The 24,405-nt window shown below is 54.2% G+C and overlaps 2 protein-coding genes across 3 annotated transcripts in view; both read left to right on the forward strand.

Annotated features, from left to right (window-relative positions):
* The window catches only part of KIF1A (kinesin family member 1A), a 36,086-nt gene extending 27,653 nt beyond the window's left edge, over window positions 1-8,433 (forward strand). Inside the window, exons 36-47 of the mRNA XM_075507801.1 lie at window positions 391-417; window positions 3,393-3,507; window positions 3,754-3,887; window positions 4,035-4,096; window positions 4,208-4,353; window positions 4,633-4,845; window positions 5,004-5,081; window positions 5,379-5,503; window positions 5,644-5,790; window positions 5,908-6,100; window positions 6,176-6,294; window positions 6,894-8,433. Of these exons, the coding sequence (XP_075363916.1) occupies window positions 391-417; window positions 3,393-3,507; window positions 3,754-3,887; window positions 4,035-4,096; window positions 4,208-4,353; window positions 4,633-4,845; window positions 5,004-5,081; window positions 5,379-5,503; window positions 5,644-5,790; window positions 5,908-6,100; window positions 6,176-6,294; window positions 6,894-6,936 (1,402 nt within the window). The 3' untranslated portion in view covers window positions 6,937-8,433. The remainder of the gene's footprint in view (window positions 1-390; window positions 418-3,392; window positions 3,508-3,753; window positions 3,888-4,034; window positions 4,097-4,207; window positions 4,354-4,632; window positions 4,846-5,003; window positions 5,082-5,378; window positions 5,504-5,643; window positions 5,791-5,907; window positions 6,101-6,175; window positions 6,295-6,893) is intronic.
* A 2,021-nt stretch (window positions 8,434-10,454) lies between these two features.
* On the forward strand, window positions 10,455-23,215 carry ILKAP (ILK associated serine/threonine phosphatase). Of its 2 annotated transcripts, XM_075507803.1 has the most exons (12): window positions 10,462-10,557; window positions 11,384-11,449; window positions 11,862-11,918; window positions 13,007-13,129; window positions 14,047-14,173; window positions 15,202-15,308; window positions 15,789-15,882; window positions 17,783-17,870; window positions 19,194-19,315; window positions 21,104-21,223; window positions 22,613-22,694; window positions 22,911-23,215. In XM_075507803.1, the coding sequence occupies exons 1-12, from the start codon at window positions 10,512-10,514 to the stop codon at window positions 23,049-23,051; spliced, it is 1,173 nt and encodes a 390-aa protein (XP_075363918.1). In that variant the 5' UTR covers window positions 10,462-10,511; the 3' UTR covers window positions 23,052-23,215. The 2 variants fall into 2 exon arrangements, with proteins under 2 accessions (XP_075363917.1, XP_075363918.1); XM_075507802.1 differs by lacking the exon at window positions 11,384-11,449 and having other exon boundaries at window positions 10,455-10,557.
* Window positions 23,216-24,405: the final 1,190 nt, after the last annotated feature.

Genomic DNA, 24,405 nt, shown 5'->3' on the forward strand with positions numbered 1-24,405 from the left:
CTCCTGCTTCCATCCCACAGGCAGGTGCGCATGCTTCAGCCCCAGCAGCCTGCAAGGACAGGCAGAGGGAGGGCAGTGGGCAGAGCCAGGGCCCGCTTCACCCTCCTCCCCGGCTGCTTGTGCTCCCTGCTTCGCTGCCTTATGCCATGCAGCCTCCATTGCCCAGAGCAGCCCTGGCTCCCCCCCCCGCAGCCTCCCCAGTCCCCCAGAGCTACTTAGGAGGAGACTGGGGGAGTCGTACGGCTCCCTCCCCAGCACCCATCCATCCCTGCATCGAGCACCCAGGGAGGAGGTGCGGGGGGCAGCGCCCAGGGTCCCCCCTCGCTTCTCTCCACTGCTGCCGCCCATCCAAGCCCACACTAACCATGTGATTGTTTTGTGTTTTCGCAGGCAGTTTCTTGATTCGGATATGCCTAGGTATTATTTGTTTCCATTGTTTTTTTTTCCATCTCCCTTCCTCTCTCCCTTCTTTCTTTCTCCCCCCTTGCCTCGGCACACTCACTCCCGCCGGAGGCAGCACTTGGACATTTAGCCCCCCATCCCTCCACACGCCCCATCCCTCTTCCCTCACCCCAGCACCTTTTGCTCACTCAGCCCCTTTTGCTGTTCGTTTGGGCCGCGCTCTCGCTGCCTGCTGCTCCCCCTCGCACGCCTGCGTCTCCATCACCTGATTTGGGTTTTCTTCTTGCTTTTTGACTTCGCTGCTCTCCCATCTCTCTGGCATCTGGCGCCGAGCGTGCTGCCCCCCTGTCGCCTCCCACCCCAGCCCCAGCTTGGCCTGCAGTGCTGCTTGGAGTAGCCACAGGGCTCGTGTGGACCATGGTGGGAGCTTCAAGGCGCCTCCAGCCCTTGCCTGGGCACCTGGTGATGATGGCAGTGCTGCCAGGTGTTGGGATGGCACACACAGCAGCTGCCCACCCCATGCACAGTAGTCCCGCGGGCGTAGGTGTGGCATACGGGCAGTGTGTGTCTGTATGCAGGCATGATGGTGGGTGCGCATACCCATACGTGGCATGGACTGTTATACCCCTGTGTAATGGGGAACCAGCTGTTTGGGGACCGGGCGGGTTCAGCAGGGACCACAGGGTGACCCTGGCGTGCGGCGCATGGGCGAGAGCCACCCGACCCAGATGCTGTCACCAGCCTCTGGACAGGAGCATAACCAACGCTCCGGAGAAGGGGGTGTCCCACCACCATGGCCCACAGCAGAAGAAGAGGGGGATGTGTCTGGAAGACAGGGGATGGGGTCTCCTGAGTCCTGGTGGGCTCCGTAGCTTTGTGCCTCGGAGGTTGTCCTCCCTACAGCAGCTAGAAGCTGGTCCTGCTCAGAGATGCCTGAGGGCCAAGCTGTCCCTCCAGTGGCATGCTGTCCCCTGTGGGGTGTGGGGGGACGGATCCAGCACAGATCTAGCTCCCCGCTGCAGGAGCACATGGACTTGCGCTGGCATTCCTTATGGGCTCTCGGCACAGTGCTGCTCTCCCTGTGGAGCGGGGGACAGGCCAAGAAATTATCTCCCACTGTGTGGGTGGCAGTGGGATGGCTGGTCCTGTCCCCGACGGGCACCTTCCTGTGGGGCTGCGCTGGGTGGGAGCTCCTTGCCCTGGGATGGCAGCGAGGGCAGAGTTAAGGGGATGGGGAGCACACACGTGCTCGCTTCCCAGCTGCCAGACTGCAAGGAAGGTGGGAGGCAGAGAGTTTTCACCCAAGCAGGTAAACCTCTGCCTGCCCTCGCCGAGCTCCTTCTGGGCTCCAATTCGGGGTCCGGCTAGGCAGGAGCTCCTTTGGCCAGCGGTGCTGATACGGGGCAAGTCCCCTCTAGAGGGGCTCCCCTTCCTCATGGCCCTGCTCCCACGCCAGCCCCATGACCTTTCTGACCTTTCATTTTTCTGTGTGTGTATGTGTGTGTTTGTCCTTGGGTCGCTTTCCACTTATAGCATTTCGTTCGGAAATGACACTAGGTATTTCACGCGTACCTGCTCGGTCTGGTCCCTCCTGCTTTTCTCTCTTTCTCCTTTGCCTCCTCCCTTTGCTTTTTGCTCTTCCCCCCCGTCCCCTGAGGCTCCTCTTCTCCTCCTCCTCCTTGGGGAGCTACTCTCTTCTCAAGTGACCTGTGTCTGCCAAGCGATCCTTCACCTTGGCTCTGTCTCACGTGGGGGTTTTTTATGTATTTTATACACCTTCTGAAAGCATTGCTCTCCCTTTGCTTCCAACATGGGGGCAATCACAGCCGAGAGCCTCTCCCCGCTCCCTCCGGCTGCCCTGGCTCTCGTTAAAGAGCCCCTCAGCTGCCTGGATGCTGCTTCGGGGACATGTCTAAGCATCCTCGTTGAGACATCGCTGAGCCACGGCTTCCTGAGGGTGCTCAGGCAGGAGCTGGGGCTGTGGCAGCTCTGGGTGGCTTTGCGGAGTGGGTGTCCCATAACCCCAAGGCTGGCCCAGGAGGGAGCCTAGGAGCAGGGCAGGAAGTGAAACGGGGATCCCCCATGCTTTGGAACCAGAGTCGCCTCCTGCTTCCCCCACCCTCAATTGCTTGACCCGAAGAGGGCAGTTGCTGCTCTTACTCTGGGTGGCTGTGCCATCCTCTACAGGACCCCATAGGCACCGGGCGAGTGGGGCTGGGTGTCCCCAGCTCCTTCTCCCAGCCTGGGAGTAACAGAAAACACAGCGAGGGGACCGACACAGCCCGGTGGGAATGGGGATGGATGGGGCTGGCGATCAGGGCAGAGCAAGGGCCTGGGGAGACAGCCCAACAGGGGCTAGCCACCAAATTGTGATCCCTGGGTCCCACTGGGGCTCAGGGCTGGCAGACGGGGACAGCTCTGGGGAAGGGGACCTGGCTGGTGGGGGGGCTGCTCTCCCTGGGGTGGGCTGGCAGCAACCCCCCCAGTGCTGAGCATCCTCCCTCCTTTCCCTTCTGGCCATCGTCACCAGAATGGCTCCAGCCGCTCCTGGTGGGGACTGGGAGGTGCTGCGTGCCCCGGGCTGGATGGTGGTGACCTGGCCCGGGCACACTGGGGGTGGCAGCCTCCTACTCCAAGCACAGGGGTGGGGCATGCACCCTTCTTTGCCCTCCTTTGCCTTCCCAGCCTGCCCTGCCTTGCCTGGACCCCAGCTGAGCCCCCACTCCTCCTGCGGTCCCCCCTCCCCAAAACCCCGGTCCGTCGGCTGTTTTGAGGGTGCTGCGTCCCCCTCCTGCCATAGCTTGTCCACCTTTGCCTTGAGCCTGCATCCTCTGGAGTGGCTGTCCCCATCTGTCCCTGCCGTGTGTGCATGTCTGTGTGCCCTTGCAGGCCTGCCGCAGCACTGCAGGGGGGGATGATGGCATCTCTTTGCTCACTTGCCTGGGGTTCTGGGGGGGGTGTTTTACCGGTTCTGCTATTTTTTTTGGCAGGACTTTCTACCAGTTTGAGACAGCGTGGGATAGCTCCATGCACAACTCGCTGCTGCTCAACCGTGTCACCCCGTACCGGGAGAAAATCTACATCACCCTTTCCGCCTACATCGAGGCAAGGACTTTAGCTGGGGCCATTATAAGGCCAAGAAAGTCTGGTATTTCCCCCGCTGTCGGGGTGCAGCCAGCGTGAACCCCTCCTTAGCTGGCACCAATGCTAACATGGTGCAGGGTTCAACTTGGTGCTTGGGGCCCTGTGGGACCCCAGGAGTGGAAACTGCTGGGCACCAGGGGTGGGAGAGACCCACTGCACTGCCAAGCCGCAGCCCCCCTGACACCTCCCCCCCCTGCCCTGCTGCAGATGGAGAACTGCACTCAGCCTGCCATCATCACCAAAGACTTCTGCATGGTTTTTTACTCCCGGGATGCCAAGCTTCCTGCCTCCCGCTCCATCCGCAACCTTTTTGGCAGTGGCAGTCTGCGGGCTTCCGAGAGGTACCGGGATGCTTCTGCCTTTCTGGGGGAGGAGAGCCATCACCTGGGGACTGGAGCCCTCCTGGGGCATCCCAGCAACCTGGGTGAAATAACCGGGGCATGGGGATGGTGCAGAGCCAGTAATACCTCGTCTCCCTTTGCTTGCAGCAACCGTGTGACAGGAGTCTACGAGCTCAGCCTCTGCCGTGTGGCTGATGCTGGCAGCCCAGGTGGGTGCTGTGCCTCTGCCTGGGTGTTCACCATGAGGCCAGCAGGCATGGCATGGCACTTGGGGTCAGTGCCACGTGTCTGTCCCCCTAGCTGTGCATCTGTCCCCACAGGCATGCAGAGACGGCGCCGGCGCGTGCTGGACACCTCCGTAGCCTACGTGCGGGGAGAGGAAAACCTGGCTGGCTGGCGGCCCCGTAGTGACAGCCTCATCCTCGACCATCAGTGGGAGCTGGAGAAACTCAGCCTCCTGCAAGAAGTAAGAGTCTGGGCTAGAAATGGGCCAAGACGGTGCAATTTGCAGCTCAGCCCCTTGCCCTATCAGTGCCAGTGCGATTCCCCACCCCAGGTGTCTCAGCCCTCCCGGTTGCGGGAGAAGGCAGGAGTGGGGCTGTGCTGCCAGTGCTCCCCTGTGCATCATTGCTCCGGGTCCCAGCAGACCTGAAGCTAATGAGCAGATGGGCCTGGGAAGCACAGTCCCCGAAAGGATGCCGGCAGGGGAAGGGGGCCACCCCTGAGTCTGGCTGCCTGTGCCCAGGTGGAGAAGACAAGGCACTACCTGCTCCTGCGTGAGAAGCTGGAGATGACCCAGCGCCTGGGCCTGGAAACCCTGTCTCCCTGCTCCAGTGAGGACTCTGAGTCCCGAAGCACCTCCTGTGTCTCCTCCCCACTCTCTGTCGATGGGGCCCCCGAGGGCCGCACCTCTCCCACCGAGACCCCCAGCGAGAGGCAGAAGGAGCTGGCTGTGAAGGTACCATCCTGCAGCATCCCCAGCTCGCAGGGGTGAAGCCAGGAAGGGCTTCCCACAGGGTGGCAGGGGGTTGCAGCAGGAGAAAGCCCAAGAGGAGTGGGAGGAGGAGGGTGGAGGAAGGTGCCTCCTGCCCCACTGTCCTCCTCCTCTCTCCGCAGTGCTTGCGCCTGCTCACGCACACCTTCAACAGGGAGTACAGCCACAGCCACGTCTGTATTAGCGCCAGTGAGAGCAAGGTACCGCCGCTGCCCCGGGCTCCGCTGGGCTGGCGGGGGCTGGGAGGGATGCGTGGCTGGGGGGGACTGGCTAGGTGGGGGCCAGATGGGCACCATGGTGTGAGTGGTCCCTGCTCTGGGGTCCCTGATCCCTGTGCTCTCCCTGGTGTCCCCGGAGCTGGTGGCTCTCAGGACTGTGCCAGGAGAGGACCCTGCTGGCCGGAGGTCTTGCCTCTCCCCATTTGAGCAGGCACCTGGTCTTTTGCCTGTGCCTGGCTTCAGGCAGAAACTCGAGTCCACACCTCCACTCCTCCACAGCTGTCCGAAATGTCCGTGACCCTGATGAGAGACCCCTCCATGCCAGCTCTTGGGGTCACCACTCTCACCCCCTCCTCGACCTGTCCGTCACTGGTGGAAGGACGCTACAATGCCATGGAGGTCAGGTAAGAAGGTGGCCAAGAGGTTTGGATGATGCCCTGGCATCCCCTGAGCAGGGCAGCTGTACCACTGGGACGTGGTCCTGGTTGATGGGTGTTCCCCAGCTGTCACTCTTCCTACACTCTGACCTCTCCTCCCTCCCCAGAACCCCCCAGCTTTCCTCCAGGGCAGAAAGCCCCGACCTGGAGCCTGCAGTAGAAGGAGAGGAGAAGAAGTCCCCAGCCCTCCGGCCTGAGGAGGAGAAGGAGTCCCAGCGTTTGCTGGTGCCGGACATCCAGGAGATCCGGGTCAGGTAGGAGCGGCTGGGGCAGCCAGCAAGGGGGGTTCCTTGGCGCTGCGGTGGACCATGCCCTACCATTGCCACCTCCTCGCGGTCCGTGTCCCACTCTGACCTTGGTCCCTTCTGCAGCCCCATCGTCTCCAAAAAGGGCTACTTGCACTTTCTGGAGCCCCACACCAACGGGTGGGTGAAGCGCTTCGTGGTGGTCCGGCGCCCATATGTTTACATCTACAACTCAGACAAGGACACGGTCGAGAGGGCCGTACTCAACCTCTCCAAGGCCCAGGTGGAGTACAGCGAGGACCAGCAGGCCATGCTCAAGGTAGGGCGCCGGGAGCCAGCCCCGCTCTGTGCACCCCCTTGGGCGAGGGACTCAGCCCTGGCTCTCCCCTGGCAGACCCCAAACACGTTTGCGGTGTGCACGGAGCACCGGGGCATCCTGCTGCAGGCGAGCAGTGACAAGGACATGCACGACTGGCTCTACGCCTTCAACCCCCTCCTGGCTGGGTCCATAAGGTACCAGGGGCAGCTGAGGGAAGGGGGGTGCAGGGAAGCTGTCAGTGGGGGGTCCACGGGCAGCCAAGTGTGCTCTCTGCCCTGCTCCCAGGGCTCTCCCTGCTGCAGCCCCTCCTGGCCAGCCATGGGGAGCACCTCCTGCGCAGAGCTGTGCCTGGACGGGCTCTCAGCCAGCAAAACTTGGACCGTATTAATCTTAATTTCAGCTCCTCCCCACTTAAATGCTTCCATCTAGGGCCAGATCCCAGCTGGTGCAGAGGCATTGTTGTGCTGAGTTCAAAGCAACATCCATGCCTAGCAGCAGGGACACTGGCCCTTCACTGTTCTTGAGACCATCTCACCAAGTTCTTGAGACCATCTCATGTAGTTCTTGAGAGCATCTCAGTAAGTTCTTGAGACAATCTCAAGTGGCAGGACTAGGGGAATAGGAGTAAATGCACAGAAATTTGTGTGCTCTGGCTAAAGAAATATTAATCCCATGTCCCTCCAGCTCTGGCAGGATTCAAGCACCAGCCTGGAGCCAGGATACCGAACCTGGGGGACCACATTTCTCCTTGTCCACATCTCTGACACCTTTTATCCCTTGTTTTCCAAATCAGATCCAAGCTGTCCAGAAGGAGAACAGCCCAGATGAGAATCTAACCTGAAAAACACCCTCCACCTCATCCGTCTGCCAACAGGATCAAGATAGCTGATTCTGTCTCAAGACTCCCCATGTTAACGTCTGATCTCTCACACCATCTGCTGTCCCAGCTGTCTGCTCCATGGAAGGATCTGTCTAGATTCACACCTTCATGGGGGAAACTCACTTCTGTTCGTAGCTGCAAAAGCCTGGACCCGCCTGGGCAGGATTTCTCATGCGCGTGCCATCTTCTGACTGTCCCCTCATGGGTGACCTTCATGTCACACCATCTGTGATGCTCCAGAAAGGTCCCTGTCGGAGGGGAGGGAGCGAGGAGGGTGGTTTCAGCTAAAAGCTGGTCTTTGATCTACAGAGGTGGGAGTGCGGTAAAGCTTGGAGGTGGGAGAGCAGGAGGAATTGCCTCCACGCGAAGGGAAAGTGGTAGTTTAGGTATGGGGATTTCCTAGTGTATTGATGTTTCTGCAAGAGACGGCAGGGTAAGATCAGGTGTTGGTAGTTTAAGATGATATTTATGAAGTATTTATTTCTATTTACATCACAAAAATCCTATAAGTTGGGTCCTGGCCCCCGGCCAATGCCTCCCCCGGGCAGGGGAGAGCCTTGGCAGTGGGCCAGGGTCCCGGAGATGCACATCCCTGGCATGTGCCCAGCGGTGGAGCTCTCGCCCTTGCTCCCTGCCCTTTCCCAACCCTCTGCTTTGCCCCGCCCCTGCAGCTTAAACTACTTCTCCCCTGAGTGGTGGCTGGACAGCTCACCATGTCTTCCCAAAGGAGGCAATTCCTACGTGCCCCATGTAACTCTGGAAGGGGGGAGCCTGCTGTCTCAGCTGGCCAGGGCATCCCACATCCACGTGGATGGGTCACCTCGCTTCAGAGCTTTGTCCTGCTGGAGGGAAAAGGAGGGCTCTGGGGACAGCTCTGCCTGTCACCTCATGTGGGGCTATTGTTCCCAACCAAAAGCACATGGGCCACCTCCACTATCCTGGCCTGGGAGCGCCAGGGGTCTTGTCCAAAGGGATTCCCCCCCTCTTAGGGCAGGACACTGAGGGTCCCATCCCTAAGGGGAGTGTGGAAGTTCAGGTGGCCACTTTCAAAGCCAGATGGGAAAGTTCCCCAGGAGCCAAGGCTAGGAACAACCATCCCAATCCACAGAATCCTTGTTGCCCTTTCCCACAAGGGCTGTCACATACCTTTTCCTCCCAGCAGGATGACAGGCTTCAAGTAGGTCAAAGGGGCCGGTGAGAGGCTGGTGTTGGGGTGTCGGGGTGGGGATGGGGCTTCTTTTTACTGTTGTAGCTGGCATTTTCTCACTTCTCTTCCCCCACTGCAGAAGCAAGCGCTCACCACCTTCCCACCCTGCCTCTGTCGGCACGTTAATCCAGGGGGCTTCCTGTGGTGAAGGTGGCTTTGCCAAAAAGATCTTCCCCTCCAGCCATCACCGCTTCTCACCTCCCGCAGCAGCTGCTCTCCCTCTCCTCCTTCTCCTGTTTCTTTCGTTTGGGGCTTCCCAAGCAGCTGGTGGCATCCAGCACAGCTCCGGGTGGGAAGGCGAGCATCTTCCTCTGCGCATTTCCCGGACACCCCCCCAGCTTTGCTGTCACGCCTTTGTGGCTGACCTTCCCTCACACAGCATGGCTGCGCCTTGGCTCTGCCGCACCTCCCTGCGCTGTCTGTGATGGGTGTGTGTGTGTGTGCGTGTGTACACCTGTGCGTGCGTGTGTGTTGGATGTGGTGCTGTCTTCTCGTTACGCTTGTGTTGGGGGGGCACGGACAGGTAGGGACATGGCAAGCAGGCAGAGGCTTGCAGGGACCCCCTCGCTGCACATCAGGTGCCATTCAGCTTGGGTGTTGGGTCATGGAAAGGGTTTTGGGATCCTTCCTGAGCCCCTGCCAGTTCTGCCCGGCCTCACCACAGCTCCTTGGGTATCTCACCCCATCGCTCCGGCCTGAAGCTGCGGTGGGGCTGCTCACCCCACTCCCCGGGCAGGTGGCAGCTTGCCCACCCAGGACAAGCTCCCCATCAAACTGTTCCCCCCCGCCCCGTGATCCATTTTAGAGACCTGGAGGCCAACTCATGCCCTTTATGGAGGGAGAGGTGGCAGGGAGGTGGAGGGGCAGAGCCGCGGCTGGGGCAAAGCAGGGGCCCAAGGCTGCAACATCCTGGCTCCTGTGCCCTGGGCAAGGACTAGTTGGTACCATCCCAAATTTCAACGTAAGGGGCTAGGGGTGGAAACACTGGGTGCCCCAGGGGAGAGGGGAGGCTCTTCCAGGGCAGAGGCAGCTTCTGGCAGAGACAGGACCCGCGTCTGCCAGGGACCAGACATGGGTTCACCGGCCACGGCCAGGTGGTGCTGCCCATGCCACAGGCAAGGGGCGGCCATGGGACAGGTGTCCTCCAGCTGGAGCTGAAGCATGCCTGAGGCCAGCAAACCTGCAGAGCAGACGGCTTGCTGGGGGCTGCCATGTTCAGGGCCAAGGGAAACTGAATGCCTGCAGCATCGCTGTGGGACATCCCCGGCTCACAGGCTACCCTTGCAGTCTCACCAGCTATACTCTAGCCAGTACCACACACTCCCCTGGTCAGGCCCCGCCCCTGTCCACCCGTCCGCTCTACCACCACAGCCCCCCGGGACATGGAAAGCAAACCCGAAGTTTCGGCATGACTGTGAGCCTGATCAGAAGGGAAATTTCACAGCGAACGGTGGCGTGGAGGGTGGGTGAGCACTGACGTGCAGGCCGGGGGCCTACAGAGGAGGGAGGCCGCCCTTCATGCCCTCTGGTTTCTGCTGGCGATGGCGGTCCCCCTGGGCCCTCCCTGCCCTGTGCCCCAGGGGTTGGCGCCATGGGTCCCGGCCGTCCGCACGCACGTGAGGCTTGTTCAGTTCTGAAATAAATGTGGCATTTAACGCAAACACCCCTGTGCCACAGAGCTCTCTTTCCTGGAGCGGGTGGGCCGGGCAGGTGCCTCCGGGCCAGTAGTGGCCCGGGCCTGCGGGTGAGGGGGCTGTGCCGCTGAAGGGCCCGCTGGGTAGGCCGCACCGGGTACCGGCACGGGGTACGGGCACCGTGCACCGGCCCGGGGCTGCGCTGCAGCGGGGCCGCCAGGCCGCACCGAGCACCGGGCACGGGCACGGGCACCGTCCTATCGCTGCCGGAGGGGGGGGCCGCGTGCCCTTCGCGCCCCGCCACGCACGCGGCGGGAGACCTCCCGCCCCCACCAGCGATTGGTAGGCACAGGAGGGCGATGCTGGGCACCCCCCACCTCCAACCGTGGGATTGGTCACCTGGCGGAGCAAGGCGCGCGACAACGGGACTGATTGGCAGGGCGGCCCCGCCTTCCGATTGGGGGAGAAGGCGCCGCGCTGCAGCCAGGGAGTGTTTAACGGGGCGCCCCGCCTCCCGCCTGGGGCCAAAGGCAGCCTTCCGCTCCCGCCCCGCCGCCGTCGGGCCGCGCTCGTACCCCTGGCCCGTGCGCGGCCGCTGATTGGCCTCGCGGGGAGATTGGCAGCCCGGGGGGGCGGTGCCTGGGCAAGAGGAAGCGGTGTCGGAGGCGGCGCTGCCGGTGCGGCGGCGGGATGGATCTGTTCGGGGACCTCCCGGAGCCTGGCTCCTCGGTGGCGGGTGAGGGGGCCAAGACCCCTGGGGTGGGCGCCTAGCCGCCGTCCTGCTCTGCTCGCCCTGCCCCGCCCTTCCCTTCTCTGCCCCGCCCACGCGCGGCCCTGTGGCGAGGCCTCACCCAGGCAGAGCCTTACAGGCCGCGGGGCCGGCGGCGAGCGGCGCTGGGCCCCGCCGGGCCTGCTTCAGTGCGGCCGAGGGCAGCGAGCCTCTCCCGGAGGGAGGCGCTGGCTCCGCGCCCAGCTGGCCCGCCGCTACAGGGAGCGCCCCGGGGCGGCGGTAGCAGCTGAGGGCTCCCAGCGCCGGAGGGGGGGGGGGGGGTGAGGGGGCGGCAGCAGGAGGGGGTGACTTAAAAATCGCTGGAGAAGTTACAGGGTTTGGTGTTTTTTTTGTGGCTTTCTTTTTCCCTGGGACTCGTTCAGATGCAGAGTGTTATCCATGAGGTTTAGGCCATGCTGCAGCCTTTCCCCTCTCTGTGCTGCTGCGGGTCATGGGTCTGTGGAGAGCTGTAATGGTGTTACCTGAACTAATTGGGTGCTTTCGGGGGCCTTGCCATCCTATAACATCTTGATTGGGCTGCTGAGGGATGTTAATGCAAGTTGAGTGGATTCCTAGCAAAAAAAAAAAACAACAAACCTGTTTTAAAGATAAAAGTTCCCATCATCCCGAGGCAGATGGTTGTTTTGCTTGTGTAGGAGCTGCTTAAATTAGAGATGGAAGAAAGGTAGCCAAGGCTCTCCTCGGTTACCCCACCTGTGCTCACCTGGGGGGTAGTCATTCCAGAAACGTGAGTGCCTGCAACAGGTCCTGACTCTGCCCTGGTGTCTTACAGGGAAGGAAGCCCAGAAAGGGCCTCTGCTGTTTGACAGTCTCCCACCAGCCAGCAGTGCTGACTCAGGTATGGGTACTCCATTCCAGCTATTAGTTTGGCTTCCTGTGTTTTCTGCATCAGCATCTCTTGAGAAGAAACTTGTGTAAACTCTTTTCTTTGTTAGACAGGGTAAAGATAGTTGGGTTATCAGCACCAGTGTGCAGAACAGCTGCTTTCATTGTCTTGTGCTTTTTTTGGATAACCAGAATGTTATAGATGTTCCACATATATTCCATGATATGTTCCATATAAATATTTCCTGAAACAAATGTAAGGCCTGAATTTTCCCCCACCATCCAGTAACAAAAGTTGAAATTTGACTCGCTTTGGTAAACTGGCATTTTATAATTTCCACACCTCAGGAAGGGAGTACACAGAGCATTTTTCCCTCAAAGGGACAAAGGTATTTAGTCCTTCTTGCCTTTTTCTTGTGCTCCAGGAAAAGGAGGCTCTTTACTCTTCGATGATCTTCCGCCAGCCAACAGTGGTGACACAGGTAAGGAGCTGTGTTAGTTCACCGAGCCTCTGCTGATCTGCCCTTCTCAGGAAAATCCATTGATGTAGCCTGTTGTGTTGGACACATGTCAAGTTAACCTGGTGTCCGGGTTGGCTGACACTAGTTGTGGCGATCTGTTTGTGCCCTGATTGTTTAAATTGGGATTCTGACTCTTTAAAAGTAAACTTAGGTCTGTTCCCAGAAGTACATCCCTCAGATGTCTTTTGGGGACCCCCATCATCTCTGCCTGAAAGCTCCCTGCTTTGGGAGTGAAAGTATGTGTGTGCTTGCTAAGAACGAAGACAGTGCTGGCCCGGTGCTGCCACTGCCCTGGCTTCTGTTGCTTTTCTGCTGTGGGCACAGACTGCCTTCTTGTTCCTAGCTGTAAATGTCTTCAAAACCAGAGTGCTGGTCTGGCAAGGCTTTCTGCATGCAGCCAAGTGTTTAGTAGCACCTGGGAGGAGGTGAGGTAATTCACTACACCATATGAGAATAAATCTCCAGAAGGAGAAGGCTAGGGTTCTGATGTCATGGGAATCATATTTTGCTTGCTAGCTTTAATTCGTAACCTGTCTTCTGAAACCACTAATAAATATGCACATCAGAGTAATAAAATACACTTCTTTGCATTGTTGTGGGCACAATTTGTAGACACAAATAATAATAATAATAAAAAAAATTAGAAGTGTTCCAACCTGAAACGTTAACTTGCTGAGCAGTTAACTGCAAAAAAGGCTGGTAGCTAAGAACAAAATGTGCATTGGTGGGGAGAATCAACAGCCTGCCAGCCAAACACTACTGTACTGTGCCTGAGGTAGGGTCACACAAAGTAAAGTGATCAAATCGGTGTTCGCTGGGTTATACAGTGGCGTGTGCCGTGAGTTGTACATGCTGAGTGAAGTTGCGTGTGCATGTTTGTGGTCAGTTAGTATGTCTTGTTCAGTAATAACTCTGGTCACTTAATACTGTGTGACTGTGCAAGGCTGCACTCCTGAGAGTACTTTGGTATGAAAGGACTTGCTGCTGAATTTATGCAAGTAAAACAGAGCTGGAAGATTTCAGCCGCCTGCACTTTTGCTTTCTTTCAGCCTCCAGTGCTACTGAGCAGGTCTCATCGGCAGGGAGCCACGGGAAAGGGGAGAAGAGAAAGTCCTTTGAGGAGGAAGAGAAGAATGGCAGGGAAGAACTTGTGGAAAAGAAAGTTTGTAAAGGTTTTCAGACAGTTTGAAAACAAATGTACTCGATTTGTACTTTTGACGTTGGGCTGAGTAAGTCCAGACCAAAGCTAAGCTTTGGTTCTTCAGTCTGCTTGTATTTTCAGCCTCTCGTAGGGAACAGACTGCTGCGGCGGTCTGTGGAAGCCCCTCGAGCTCTCTCTGCCTCCATCATCTGGGCCTTCTTACCAGCCCTGCTGAAGTGGCAGAAGCTGTGCAGCAAGCACCTCGGCGTTTGCAGGCTAAGTTCCTGTGCTGCCAAGAGGGGGATTGGTTGTGAAATCTCTGGAAGGCTAGAGCCACACCAGTTTCTTTTGTCACATCCACAAATATCTCCACTGGGTGGCTGCTAAGAAAGGCAGAGAGAGAGAGAGAGAGAGAGAGAGAGAGAGAGAGAGAGAGAGACTTGCTGTTACATATAGGGCATTTGACTTCAGTGCAGGTGCCTGTATGTTATGTTGCAGCATTAGGAATAAGATGTGTTCAGTGATACAAAGGGAAGGATGTGTTCTGGAAACAGCAGACCCTGATTTCCTGTCCTTAGCACCCTCTTTAAAGCTGTGCTTTGTTTAATCTGCCAGGTTCCGTGCCACAGGCTTCCCTTGCCCCTTTAAGTAAGAGCCCTGTCCGATGCCCAGCAGTCCTGCTTGGCTACAGCTGCCTGCCAAAATGGGGGCAAGTGGCTTTTGTAGCCGCTGACCTTGGGGGCACTTAAAAACCCATGTTACAAAATAAATATATCCTTTTAAGCAGAAGGTGCCAGATGTTTTGTTGCAGGATGAGGGCTGTACTTTGCTGCAGTGCCAGGGTTCTGAAAGCTGAAAAGCGGTCGCTGATTTACTAGGTTTTAGCCTGAGCTGAGGAAGATGGAGGGGTTTGATTTGCGTGCATGTGTCTGCTTTGTTCCCCTTTAGGGTCAGTGGGCATTCTTGGATTGAAGGGTTATGTGGCAGAGAGGAAAGGTGAAAGAGAAGACATGCAGGACGCACATGTAATCTTAAATGATATCACCGAGGAATGCCAGCCTCTGCCCTCCCAAATGTAAGTGGGCCCCAACTGCCAGAATAAAACTATGGATGGCAGCCATCACAGGGGTGAAGGAGCTCCAGCTTGCTTCAGCTAAGCCCATGATATGATCCTTTTTGGTTTGAGCAGCTGATGCTCTTGACTATCCCTGCGTTGTGGTATGTGGTTTGGGCTTGTTGTTGGGAGACTTAGGTTGAATCATTAGCTGTGTTCCTGGGCAAATCACAGGACTATTTTATATACAAATACCTCCCTCTGAGTGATGCTTAGTGGATTTGGTCACTGACTTCACAAGGATTGTGAGGGCCCTATAACTCTGGATATTGAGCCTCTGTTACCCAAATGTAAGCGTGGATGTTTAGACACCCTCAATTTAATTATAAGTAATCAGGCCTTGCCTTGGGGGTTTTACAGTGTGTAAAACCCTAACTGTGGCAATGGAGAATGCTTGAAGAAGAGAAAACAGATGTCAGAACTCTCTCATTTGAAAAGCTTAAATCTCTTAGCAAATTAACACATGTAAGTGTGTGTAGGGGGAGTGTGTATATTTAAAGGAATGCTCTCAAGCATCATCCTGATACTGGATTTAGCTTCTGAGCTAATATTGTCCCAAGAGTTCGTGTGCTGAGGGATCTGAGTTTCTTGTCTGTAGCATGATTTCAACAAGTTTAGGCATGGAAAGAACAGTAGGATTGGTTAGACTGATGTCTATGTAGTGCTGGGGAGTTGCAGTGCCCTTGAGGTGAAATGTTTAGCTGCTTTTATGCCAAGTTGTGGTTTCTAAACTCTCTTCTGCCCTTCATTTTCTTGAGGAGTGGAAAATTACAGGAAAGTTCTCAGCTCAGTGCTTGCACATGTAAACTCTGTAAATGCTTGAATGTGTGAGCTTAGAGACTTGCTACCTTTGTTTGTGCCTTGGAGTGCAGTATTTATTCAGTCTGGCCAACACAGGGCAGGGGGTTATGGATACGAATGTACTCATTCCCACTGTCTGGCCAACGACCTTTCTTAGCCCCTTTCTGCTACTCTTTCTTCCCTCACAGCACACGTGTCTCGTACTTTGCTGTTTTTGATGGCCACGGGGGAGTCCGAGCCTCAAAATTTGCAGCACAGAATCTGCACCAAAACCTGATTAAGAAATTTCCTAAAGGTGAGAGGAGTGGAATAAGGGCTGTAGGGCAACCATCACCTTTTCTGCCTTGACATTATGGCAGTGGATAGGGAAACTGATTTGTTTGGGCATAGTTCTACAGTTCCCATCCCTTACTCCCAGTGGGTTTGTGAGACTGTGCTGTCTCCTGGGGAAGAGGGCTGGAAGCCTTTTTGGCACAAGGGTACAAGTAGCGAATTGTGAACCGCTAAGCAAGTGTGAGATGCGCTGTTGCCAGTTTTGGTAGTGCCACTTAAAGCATGAAAATACGCCCGTGGGGGAGAGGGGTATGTCATAAATTCCCCATATGTGCTACCATGCAGATTTTTGGTAGCGTGAGTCCAGGGTGTCCCCTAGCTGCTCTGCACAGGGTCTGAGAGATGCATTGCCTGATTGAATGTTGGATGAGCAAAGGGAGGGACTGAGATAGGTCAGATACGTTTTAGCTGGAGCTTAGTTGCTGTTTTCCCTGTCTGACAGGTGAGGTAGTCAGCGTGGAGAAAACTGTGAAGAGATGCCTTTTGGACACCTTCAGACACACAGATGAAGAGTTTCTAAAGCAGGCATCCAGCCAGTAAGTGTAAATGCTTCCCATGCATTTGTATTTCTTAGCTTGCATCTCACAGGCCTTAGTTCTGAGCAGGGCAGAGGAAACCTTGAGTCACATCTATGCTTTGGCGAAACCCCATACAGCTTAGCTGTGCCAGGCTGTAACTCGGCCAGCTGAGTGCCTGCTAGAGCTAGATCACGGCATGTTCTGGTCTTGCTCTGTGGTAAGCGATCTGTAGGACCCCGTAGACTAAAATAAATTTTCATGGTAAAGGAAGGAACCAAAACATGACCAAGAATGCACCTCTGTCCTTACTGGGGCATCTTGTTTGCCTTCCTTTTAAAGACTTACCATGTTGCTGAAGTGACTTATCCCATACTGCCTGAGATGGGATCTCTGTGTTGATGGTATCAAAGTGTGGCAGGAGGGTACCTGTAGAGCAGTGCTTTGCAGGCTGCTGTGTGCAGCTTTCTTTGGACCTGCATTCCTGTTAGTGAGTATGTGCTTGCCAGGCTGGAGCACATCCCTGAGGTTGTTTTTAATGCCCTGCGTTGAAAGACTTAACTCTCCCAATGCAAGTTTAAATCTTGCTTTCTTCACCTCTTTTGAAAACAGAGATGTTGATGCAGAATGTCCCTCATCTTAAGCTTGTTTCTAACATATTCTTTTAAAACGAAGCTGAAAAGCACAGCAGCTAATTTCTGTGGGACAAATGACAGCCTGCCTCCTAGCTGGGTTTTGAGTGCAAGCACCCTTACCTTCTCTCAGTCGCTGCTGAACTGACATATCAACTGTGTGGACTAGGGAAGATGTAGATTGCATTTAAAATACAGTCACTTTGTTGCCAGTCCTTTATGCATTTTTTGGGTTTTGTTTTTTTTTCAAAGTGACACCTCTAACACAGTTGGAGAGACTGTTGATGCAGCTGATTCTGAGATTCCCTGCAAACTTTCAATTTTAAGTAAATTGCAAACTGGCTCAGTATCTTAAGCCTAATCAGATCAACAAGTTTGACCAGGCAAAAGGAAAAAGCTTCCTTGAGTCTGTCACAACAGTGTCATTCCCAAACCAGTCTGTTTGGTCAGAAACGTGACTTAGAAAAAGGCACTATAAAGGATTGCTAGCAATAGCTGTATTGATGATGAAATGAATGATCTTCATTCAGCCACACCTTCAAAGTTAGGAAAAACTGGATGAAATATGTCTAGAAATCAGTCTCTCAAAGCTACTTTCAGTAAAAAGTGGTATCATAGCCGGGCTTCATTGTGGGGAGGACTAGTCTGGCAGCTGTAATCTAAGAAATGCTTCTTGTTTTACCTAGAGCTCTAGAAATACAAACTTAACTATAGCAAGTGAAATATCAAGAGAGTGAGTGACTGAACAAGTGGTGTTGCTGCTGAGGTGGGGTGGTGAGGACTGAGGTGGGCGGGTAAGGGTACTGTGAAAAAAAGAAGGGAAACGAAAGCAAAAAGGAAGGCAACTCTGCTGCAGTCCTGGCTGTGCCTTCCCTTTGCTGCAAAGAAGGAGCCTCCTGAGGAGGAGTTTGGGGTGCTTGTTTGCTCATGATGCTATAGCTTCTGGGCAGTCATCGGGGCTGAGCTTGTTCCAGCCACAGATGAGCTTTCCTGGGAGCTGAGTGTGAGGAAGGGTTGGTATGGGGAGTGTGGCTGGCAGTATTTGAACCAGTTGGGCATTGGCCATACATTTAGAAGGCGGTACTCTGTGCAGCTCCTCTGTCCTTGTCCAGCTCTCTATTTACCACCAACAGCTTCCCTAGCTGCTTGCAGGCAGCTGCTGGGGGCTTGTACTAGCTGACTGCTGCGTGTTGGCACGTGACACTTCCTTGAGTCCCTAGGAGCACTCTGTGACTAACTTCTTAAACATTGTTTTCCCCCCTTAGTAATCTCATTTTTGTTCCCTTCAGGAAGCCAGCATGGAAGGATGGCTCCACAGCTACTTGTGTCCTAGCTGTCGACAATATTCTCTACATAGCCAACCTCGGGGACAGCCGGGTAAGCAGAACGGAGAAGCCCACTGCTGGCATCTCGATTCCTCCAAGATCTTTATTCACCCTGAAGGGCAAGGTGTTTGTGTAGGATGTCCCAGTTTCTGTGAGCTCCCCAACTGTTCCTACAAAGCATCTTGGTTTGGGTCGGTGCAGGGTACTTCTGTGTGGTCTCCCATAGTGTAAAACAACTGTGTGTGGTAGCTCTCTCTTGGTGGTGCTAAATATATCGCAGAGTCTAGAATAGAATAGAATATTTCAGTTGGAAGGGACCTACAATGATCATTTAGTCCAACTGCCTGACCAATTCAGGGCAGACCAAAAGTTAAACCATATTATTAAAGGCATTGTCCAAATGCCTCTTAAACACTGACAGGCTTGGGGCATCAACCACTTTTAGGAAGCCTGTTCCAGTGTTTGACCACCCTCTTGGTAAAGCAATGTTTCCTCATGTCCAGTCTGAACCTCCCCTGGTGCAGCTTTGAACCATTCCCATGCCTCCTATCACTGGATACCAGAGAGAAGAGATCAGCACCTCCCTCTCCACATCCCCTCCTCAGGAAGCTGCAGAAAGCAATGAGGTTGCCCCTCAGCCTCCTTTTCTCCAAACTAGATAAACCCAGACTCCTCAGCCACTCCTCATAGGACATGCCTTCCAGTCCTGTCACCAGCTTTGTTGCCCTCCTCTGGATGCAATCAAGGACCTTCCCATTCTTCTTAAGTGGTGGGGCCCAGAACTGCACACAGTACCAGAGGTGAGGCCACACCAACACTGAATGTAGCAGGGCAATCCCCTCTCTTGACCGGCTGATTATGCTGTGTTTGATGCACCCCAGGATGTGGTTTACCCTCTTGGCTGCCAGGGCACACTGCTGGCTCCTATTGAGTCTGCTGCCAACCAGCACCCCCAGATCCCTTTCTGCAGGGCTGCTCTCCAGCCACTCCTCTCCCAATTTGTACTTGTGCCTGGCATTACTCCGTCCCAGGTGCAGAATCCAGCACTTGGACTTGTTACATTTCATGCCATTGATGACTGCCCAATGCTCCAATCTATGTAGTATCCCTCTGCAAGGCCTCCTGAGAGTCAACAGTGCTCCCAGTTTGGTATTGTGAGCAAACTTGCTAATGGTGCATTCAATTCCTGCATCCAGATCACTGACAAAAATATTGAACAGCGCTGGCCCTAGGACTGAGCCCTGAGGAACACCGCTGGTGACCGGTCACCAGCCAGATATAGCCCCATTCACTACAACTTAGAGCTCTCTCTCAAGAAGTTCTTCTTGCTGCAGTTTTGTTGTGGTTTACTCACAAAGGTCTTTTGTCAGCACAGGCGATTCTGTGTCGTTATAATGAAGAGAGTCAGAAACATGCAGCCTTAAGCCTCAGTAAGGAGCACAACCCCACCCAGTATGAGGAGCGTATGCGGATACAGAAAGCTGGGGGAAATGTCAGGTAAGTGCCTAAAGGGTGCGAGTGAGCAAATCTAAACCCTGGCCAAACTTTAGGCCTGAGCACTGAGTTTCTGGAGTTTCCTGAGCCCAGTGTTCATGCTAGTGAGAGCCCAGAGAGAATCTGTTGCTGCCTTTGGGAAGCACCATGGTGCCTGGGATGTCTAAGGATTCAGTGGCTTGAGTTGGTTGATGGGGGCTGGTTTCTCAGGGGCTTACAATGGCGGTGGGGTGCTGTGCTGCAAAGGCAGGAACCCACGTGAAAGCCTGGATGTGCTTAAGCTTGACCTATAGACTTGCACCTACGGAGCTGGACTTGGCTGTTTAAGAAGTTATCAGTTGCTGCACACTGTGGCATTGAACAGAACTCATTTCCTTGCTTGCAGCATCAGCTCTCCCTCCTTGTCCTGTAAGAGATGGGGATGGTTTGAGAGGGCATGAGAAGCCCTCGACATCAGTCGATGTTGCTCCCCTGGGGGTTAGCTGATGCACTGTGGCAGTTTGCAGTAGGAGGGAGGTTTCTGGAGCCAGAGCAGGATTACCTTAATGTTCCTGTGCGTATAGGTGTGCATGGCTGTTGGGTAGCTGTGCCTGATTCCCCTGGCTAGGTTCTCTCCCTTCTTTGAAGGCTGTTTCTTGATTTAATGGCATCATCACAAGAGAGGACTCGGTGCAGGTGAATTATCTTAGTGCCTGCAGAGGCAGAATGCCCCCTGGGGTGGGGAGGGGTGGGCTCAGTTCTGTCACGCTGCCATGTCTGGAGGGCCTTGTTCCCCTTATCTCTGGAGAGCACATGCTGCCTCTTATGCTTAGCACTGATCTATCTTTGCACGCAGGAAAGAGGTGGGCCAGTGTCTGTTAGCTCTTTTCAGAACTGGGGGAACATCTCCCCGGCTGCCTGGGAGCCTCTCCCACTGCTTGTAGTTCAATATTTTGGACCCAAGAGATAAGTTGCAAAGTGTGTGAGCATCAGATCTGTTCTCTGTGATGTGCCTTGCTTCTTGCTTTTGTCTCAAGCGGGGCTGGTTGGACTACAAGATGAATGAGAATGTCTGACCCTGAATGTCTTTCCAGGGTGCACAGAAGAGCCTTTTTGGGGAGAAGATGCTCAGTTGTTGGAAAGGTAGAGAGTGGGAAGCTGCTTCTGTTGGGGCAGCACTCAGTTAATTAGAAAAGTCTGGCAAACAAAACTGCTTCCTAAGGAGGATTGTAACTTGGGTTTCACAGAGCTGTGTGCTGCCATCAGTGGTTAGTAAAGACCAAGTGATCAGGAGAAAGTGCCATGGTTCTAGCTCCTTGGAACTGCCCCCAGTTGAGCCAGTCTATAGGGGTTGGTGTCCTGATAGGCAGAGCACAGGAAGGGCTGCTGGCTCAGATCTGGTCTTGCCTGCTGCCACTCTGTGCTCCTATTGAAATGTAGTTTGCTAGATACCTTGCCAAAAAATAATCTGTGAATTCAAACCTCCGCCTCTGGGAGTTCAGCTCAGCATATAATTCTTACTTCCCTAGCCTGCTAGGCTAAGCAGCACTTGAGTTAGGGCAGGGAGATGGAAAACAGCCTTGAATTCTCCTGATTTCATTTCTTCCTCCCCCTCTCCACTTGTTTTCTAAAGCTTCACACAAACATGCAGAAAGGGAAGGAGACTTTGAAGGGAAGATTTGAACTTTCTGGGGAAGTGGGTCAGGAGTTGTACAAGGCAGCTGAATGCACCATGAAGAGTGTCCCTGTCAGGCAGTGCAGTGAGATGTGCATGTGTGGGGAGGGCTCTCAATGTTTTCTTTCCTTGTGCAGAGACGGAAGAGTCCTAGGAGTGCTGGAGGTTTCCCGCTCCATTGGGGATGGCCAGTACAAACGCTGTGGTGTTATCTCTGTGCCAGATATCAAACGCTGCCAACTCACGCACAACGACAGGTAAAGTGTGCCCACGCACAAGGGGATTGGCTGTGTCCTAGCTCTGCTCAGCAGAAGTAGCACAAGCTGCATGACCCTGTATGCTCTGCTGTTAGGGCCGAGGCACTTCAGACTGATCACCCCGAATTAGAGGATACTCTTACTGCTGACGTCCCTCTGCTCCTGTTCCTTATCGATATAGTGGGATAATGCTGCTGCCTCACTCTGCCAAGATACTGTGAAGGCTCCTGCTGGAGAAACCAGCCTCGCAGCAGTGATAACATATACGAGCCTTAGACTTCCTTCATGCTCTGAATAAGACCACCCACCAGTGTTCAAGCAGTTAGTTAAGGCTTGAATTCTTGGATCCCTGTCCTGTCCAAGAGTTGTTTCTTGCAGCTGTGGTGCCCACAAATACTATTGCATTTGGCTCTGATACTTGAAGATTTGAGATACTTTTCTAACATATGATTGGCAATGACAAATTGCTGTGAGCTTTCATGTCACTATGGCCCTGCAGGCTTTCTGAGGTGAGAATGTAACCCAGTACTGCTGCTTTTTGTGGGATTAGAGTTCCATATCAAGTGATCTGCTAAAATATTTCTAAAGATATTCTGAGCATCAGGCTCTGAAACGATGTCTTCAGGGACATGTGCTGCTTTGGCAGGCTGGTTGTAGTTTTCCTTGTCCGGTGACTCTGGTTAGGGCTCCTGGTTAATACAATCCCCTGTGCAGGCAGGGAGTGTGCAGCAGGCTGTCTCATCCTCTGGTGGGGAGGTAGGAGGCAGCTCTCCTTGCCTTGGGCTTTGTATTCCCTCAACCTTCTGCAGCCTGCGGCAATACTTTGTGGCAGAGTTCTCTGATCACAGTTATGCCTCTTTTTCTGGGTTACGCTGCTCGCTTTTCTTTTGAATCTTTCTATTTAAATTAAGTTATTGCATACCTCAGGAGTGTGGAAATGTAAAGGATTTAAAGGGATGCACATAAGGTATTAAGCTGGCTGTGTTTCTCTATTTCCTTGCATTAGCTACTTCACAGGGAATATGTGAATGAAAAGAACTCAAAGGAAAGAAGCAGTTCCTAGAGAAATAATGGAGCTTTCCAGCAGGGTGTGGTACATGGTCTTGCCTAACGGTGCAAAGTCAGTAGGACTGCCAGGATGTCCTGATCTAGGTCTTACATTGTTTGCCTGGCTCTTTGGCCTGTACTTTGAATTGCCTCAGCTTCGTGAATGATAGGTTCTGGAGCACCGGAGGACTTCTGGTGCTTCTGAGGGATTTTCAGATGAGTTTTATGGCATCTTCCCTTTGGATTGGAGCGTGGGTGCTCATAAAATAGCTTGGAGGGATTTTGCCGTAGCTGGGGAGCCAAAGATTCAGCCTTGGAACCTGTCTTCTGCTTGATTTCCAGGTTCATTCTGATAGCATGTGATGGCCTCTTTAAAGTCTTTACACCAGAAGAAGCTGTGAACTTCATTGTGTCCTGCCTGGAGGTGAGGAGAAGGCAGTGTGGAGGCTGGGTTTGTCAGTGCAGGGGACACAAAATGGAATGACTCTGACTTGCAGAAATGTACTTCTGCCAGGGTATCCTCCCTTATACCTGAGGTTGTCCTTATTTGTTTTGCTTCCCCGTGCTTGGAAATTGCCATGCGCTTGCACCTATGTGCTTTGCTGGCGGTAATCAGCATTGTCTTTCCTCATCCCAACAGGATAAGAACATCCAGACGAGAGAAGGGAAGCTAGAAGCAGATGCTAGATATGAAGCTGCATGTAACAGACTCGCCAACAAGGCAGTACAGCGAGGGTCGGCGGACAATGTCACAGTCATGGTGGTCCGGATAGAGCACTGAGAGATGAGGTGCGACAGCAGGATCCCCAGCTTGCAGCGGATGTAAGGGAAGGGAGAAGTCAGTGTGCGTGCATGCATTTGTGGCCGGGGGAGGGAGGGTCCTGCTGGATGCTCTTCAGTGTAAATAAAGTTGGGTTTTTTTCTAATAGTTTTAGCTCACTTGGCTAGCAGTGTTTTCTAAGTGGCTGCCACAGTGGATCAGCCTATGCAGAAATCTCTTGTCCTGTCACCCCCCCTGAATGTCTTGGTAAACCAAATAAATCCATTTGGCAGAGGTGCTGGCAAGAAGAGACATCTGTGGGCATGAATTCTGCCAGCTGTTCCAAACGGTGCAGTTCTGCTGTTCGTTTCTTTGAGCTTTGTGTGAGGCCCTGGGAGAGTCCTGAGCTCTTAGGACTCAGTGGGAGCTCCTGGTCAGGCTGTACTGTATGGACTGTGCAGTACCCCAGGCCACCAGCTTGGGATGTGGTGTGGGCTGTCCTCTTAGTGCTGGAAAGGAAATCTTTTGGTTCTGAAGCTAGGTTGTGAGGTTGCATGCAGCTGAGTGATATGAACACAGCTTGCAGAGCAGCAGTGTACCTTCCCTCTGCTTGCAGAAAACATTGGGTTTTTATCCTGGTTGTTGATACAGCAAAAAGCGGCTGGAGTTTGCTCCTGCTGTTTATTGGGAAAGTGTTTTCACCAAATGGACCTGCCAGGCAGCAGAGATAAGGGCAGGCTCTGTGCTTGTCTGTGTGCTATCTGAGGAGCAGGCATCTCGGGTTTTAGGTACTTGTTGCTATTAAGTGTCTGATATCTCATCCCGTCCCCATTCCTCTACCAGCTGTTGCTGCAGAGAGTCAGTGTGCTGTTTTCTAGCGAAAATTTGGCTTAAGACCAAATGACAGTGTGAAAGCTAATGGATTGGGCTACCAAAGCACTTAAATTCCAGATTACACAATTTTCCCATCCTGTGGGTGAGACAGTGCAGTGAGGGAGGTAAGCCAGTGGATCTGTGCAGTGGTTTCTTGCACAACCTCCTTGCTCTGCATGAGAAATGGTGCGGTCCCACAGAGAGGTTGGGCAGGTTGGTGTGGTGGTGCCCTGCCGTTTTGTGCATAGTCCTGTGCAGGGTTGTGAGGCTTCCCGGGCTCTTTTTTGCTCCCAGTGTTCCCTGGAGCTTCGGGAGATGGTCCCAGATCCTGGGCTATCTGTTTTCTTGAGCGCGCAAAAGCTATCCTGTTGTTTGGGACAGGTGGCTTGACCATCTTTCATCTATTTCTGCTACAGCAGAAGTCAGTTAAAGTTCATGGGCTTATGCTAATGGTTAGGCTAATTCAGCCTAGCTCATGCTAACTCTCCACACCTTCTGCAGA

Source organism: Mycteria americana, chromosome 7 (assembly GCF_035582795.1).
Source record: "Mycteria americana isolate JAX WOST 10 ecotype Jacksonville Zoo and Gardens chromosome 7, USCA_MyAme_1.0, whole genome shotgun sequence".
Lineage (NCBI taxonomy): Eukaryota > Metazoa > Chordata > Aves > Ciconiiformes > Ciconiidae > Mycteria > Mycteria americana.

Excerpts from the sequence above, each read along its gene's own strand:
- ILKAP (XM_075507803.1), top strand. The coding sequence starts at position 10,512 with ATGGATCTGTTCGGGGACCTCCCGGAGCCTGGCTCCTCGGTGGCGG. Across the intron at positions 14,174-15,201 it reads CAGCCTCTGCCCTCCCAAAT|CACACGTGTCTCGTACTTTG; the intron begins GTAAGTGGGCCC and ends CTTCCCTCACAG. Across the intron at positions 17,871-19,193 it reads CCAACCTCGGGGACAGCCGG|GCGATTCTGTGTCGTTATAA; the intron begins GTAAGCAGAACG and ends TTGTCAGCACAG.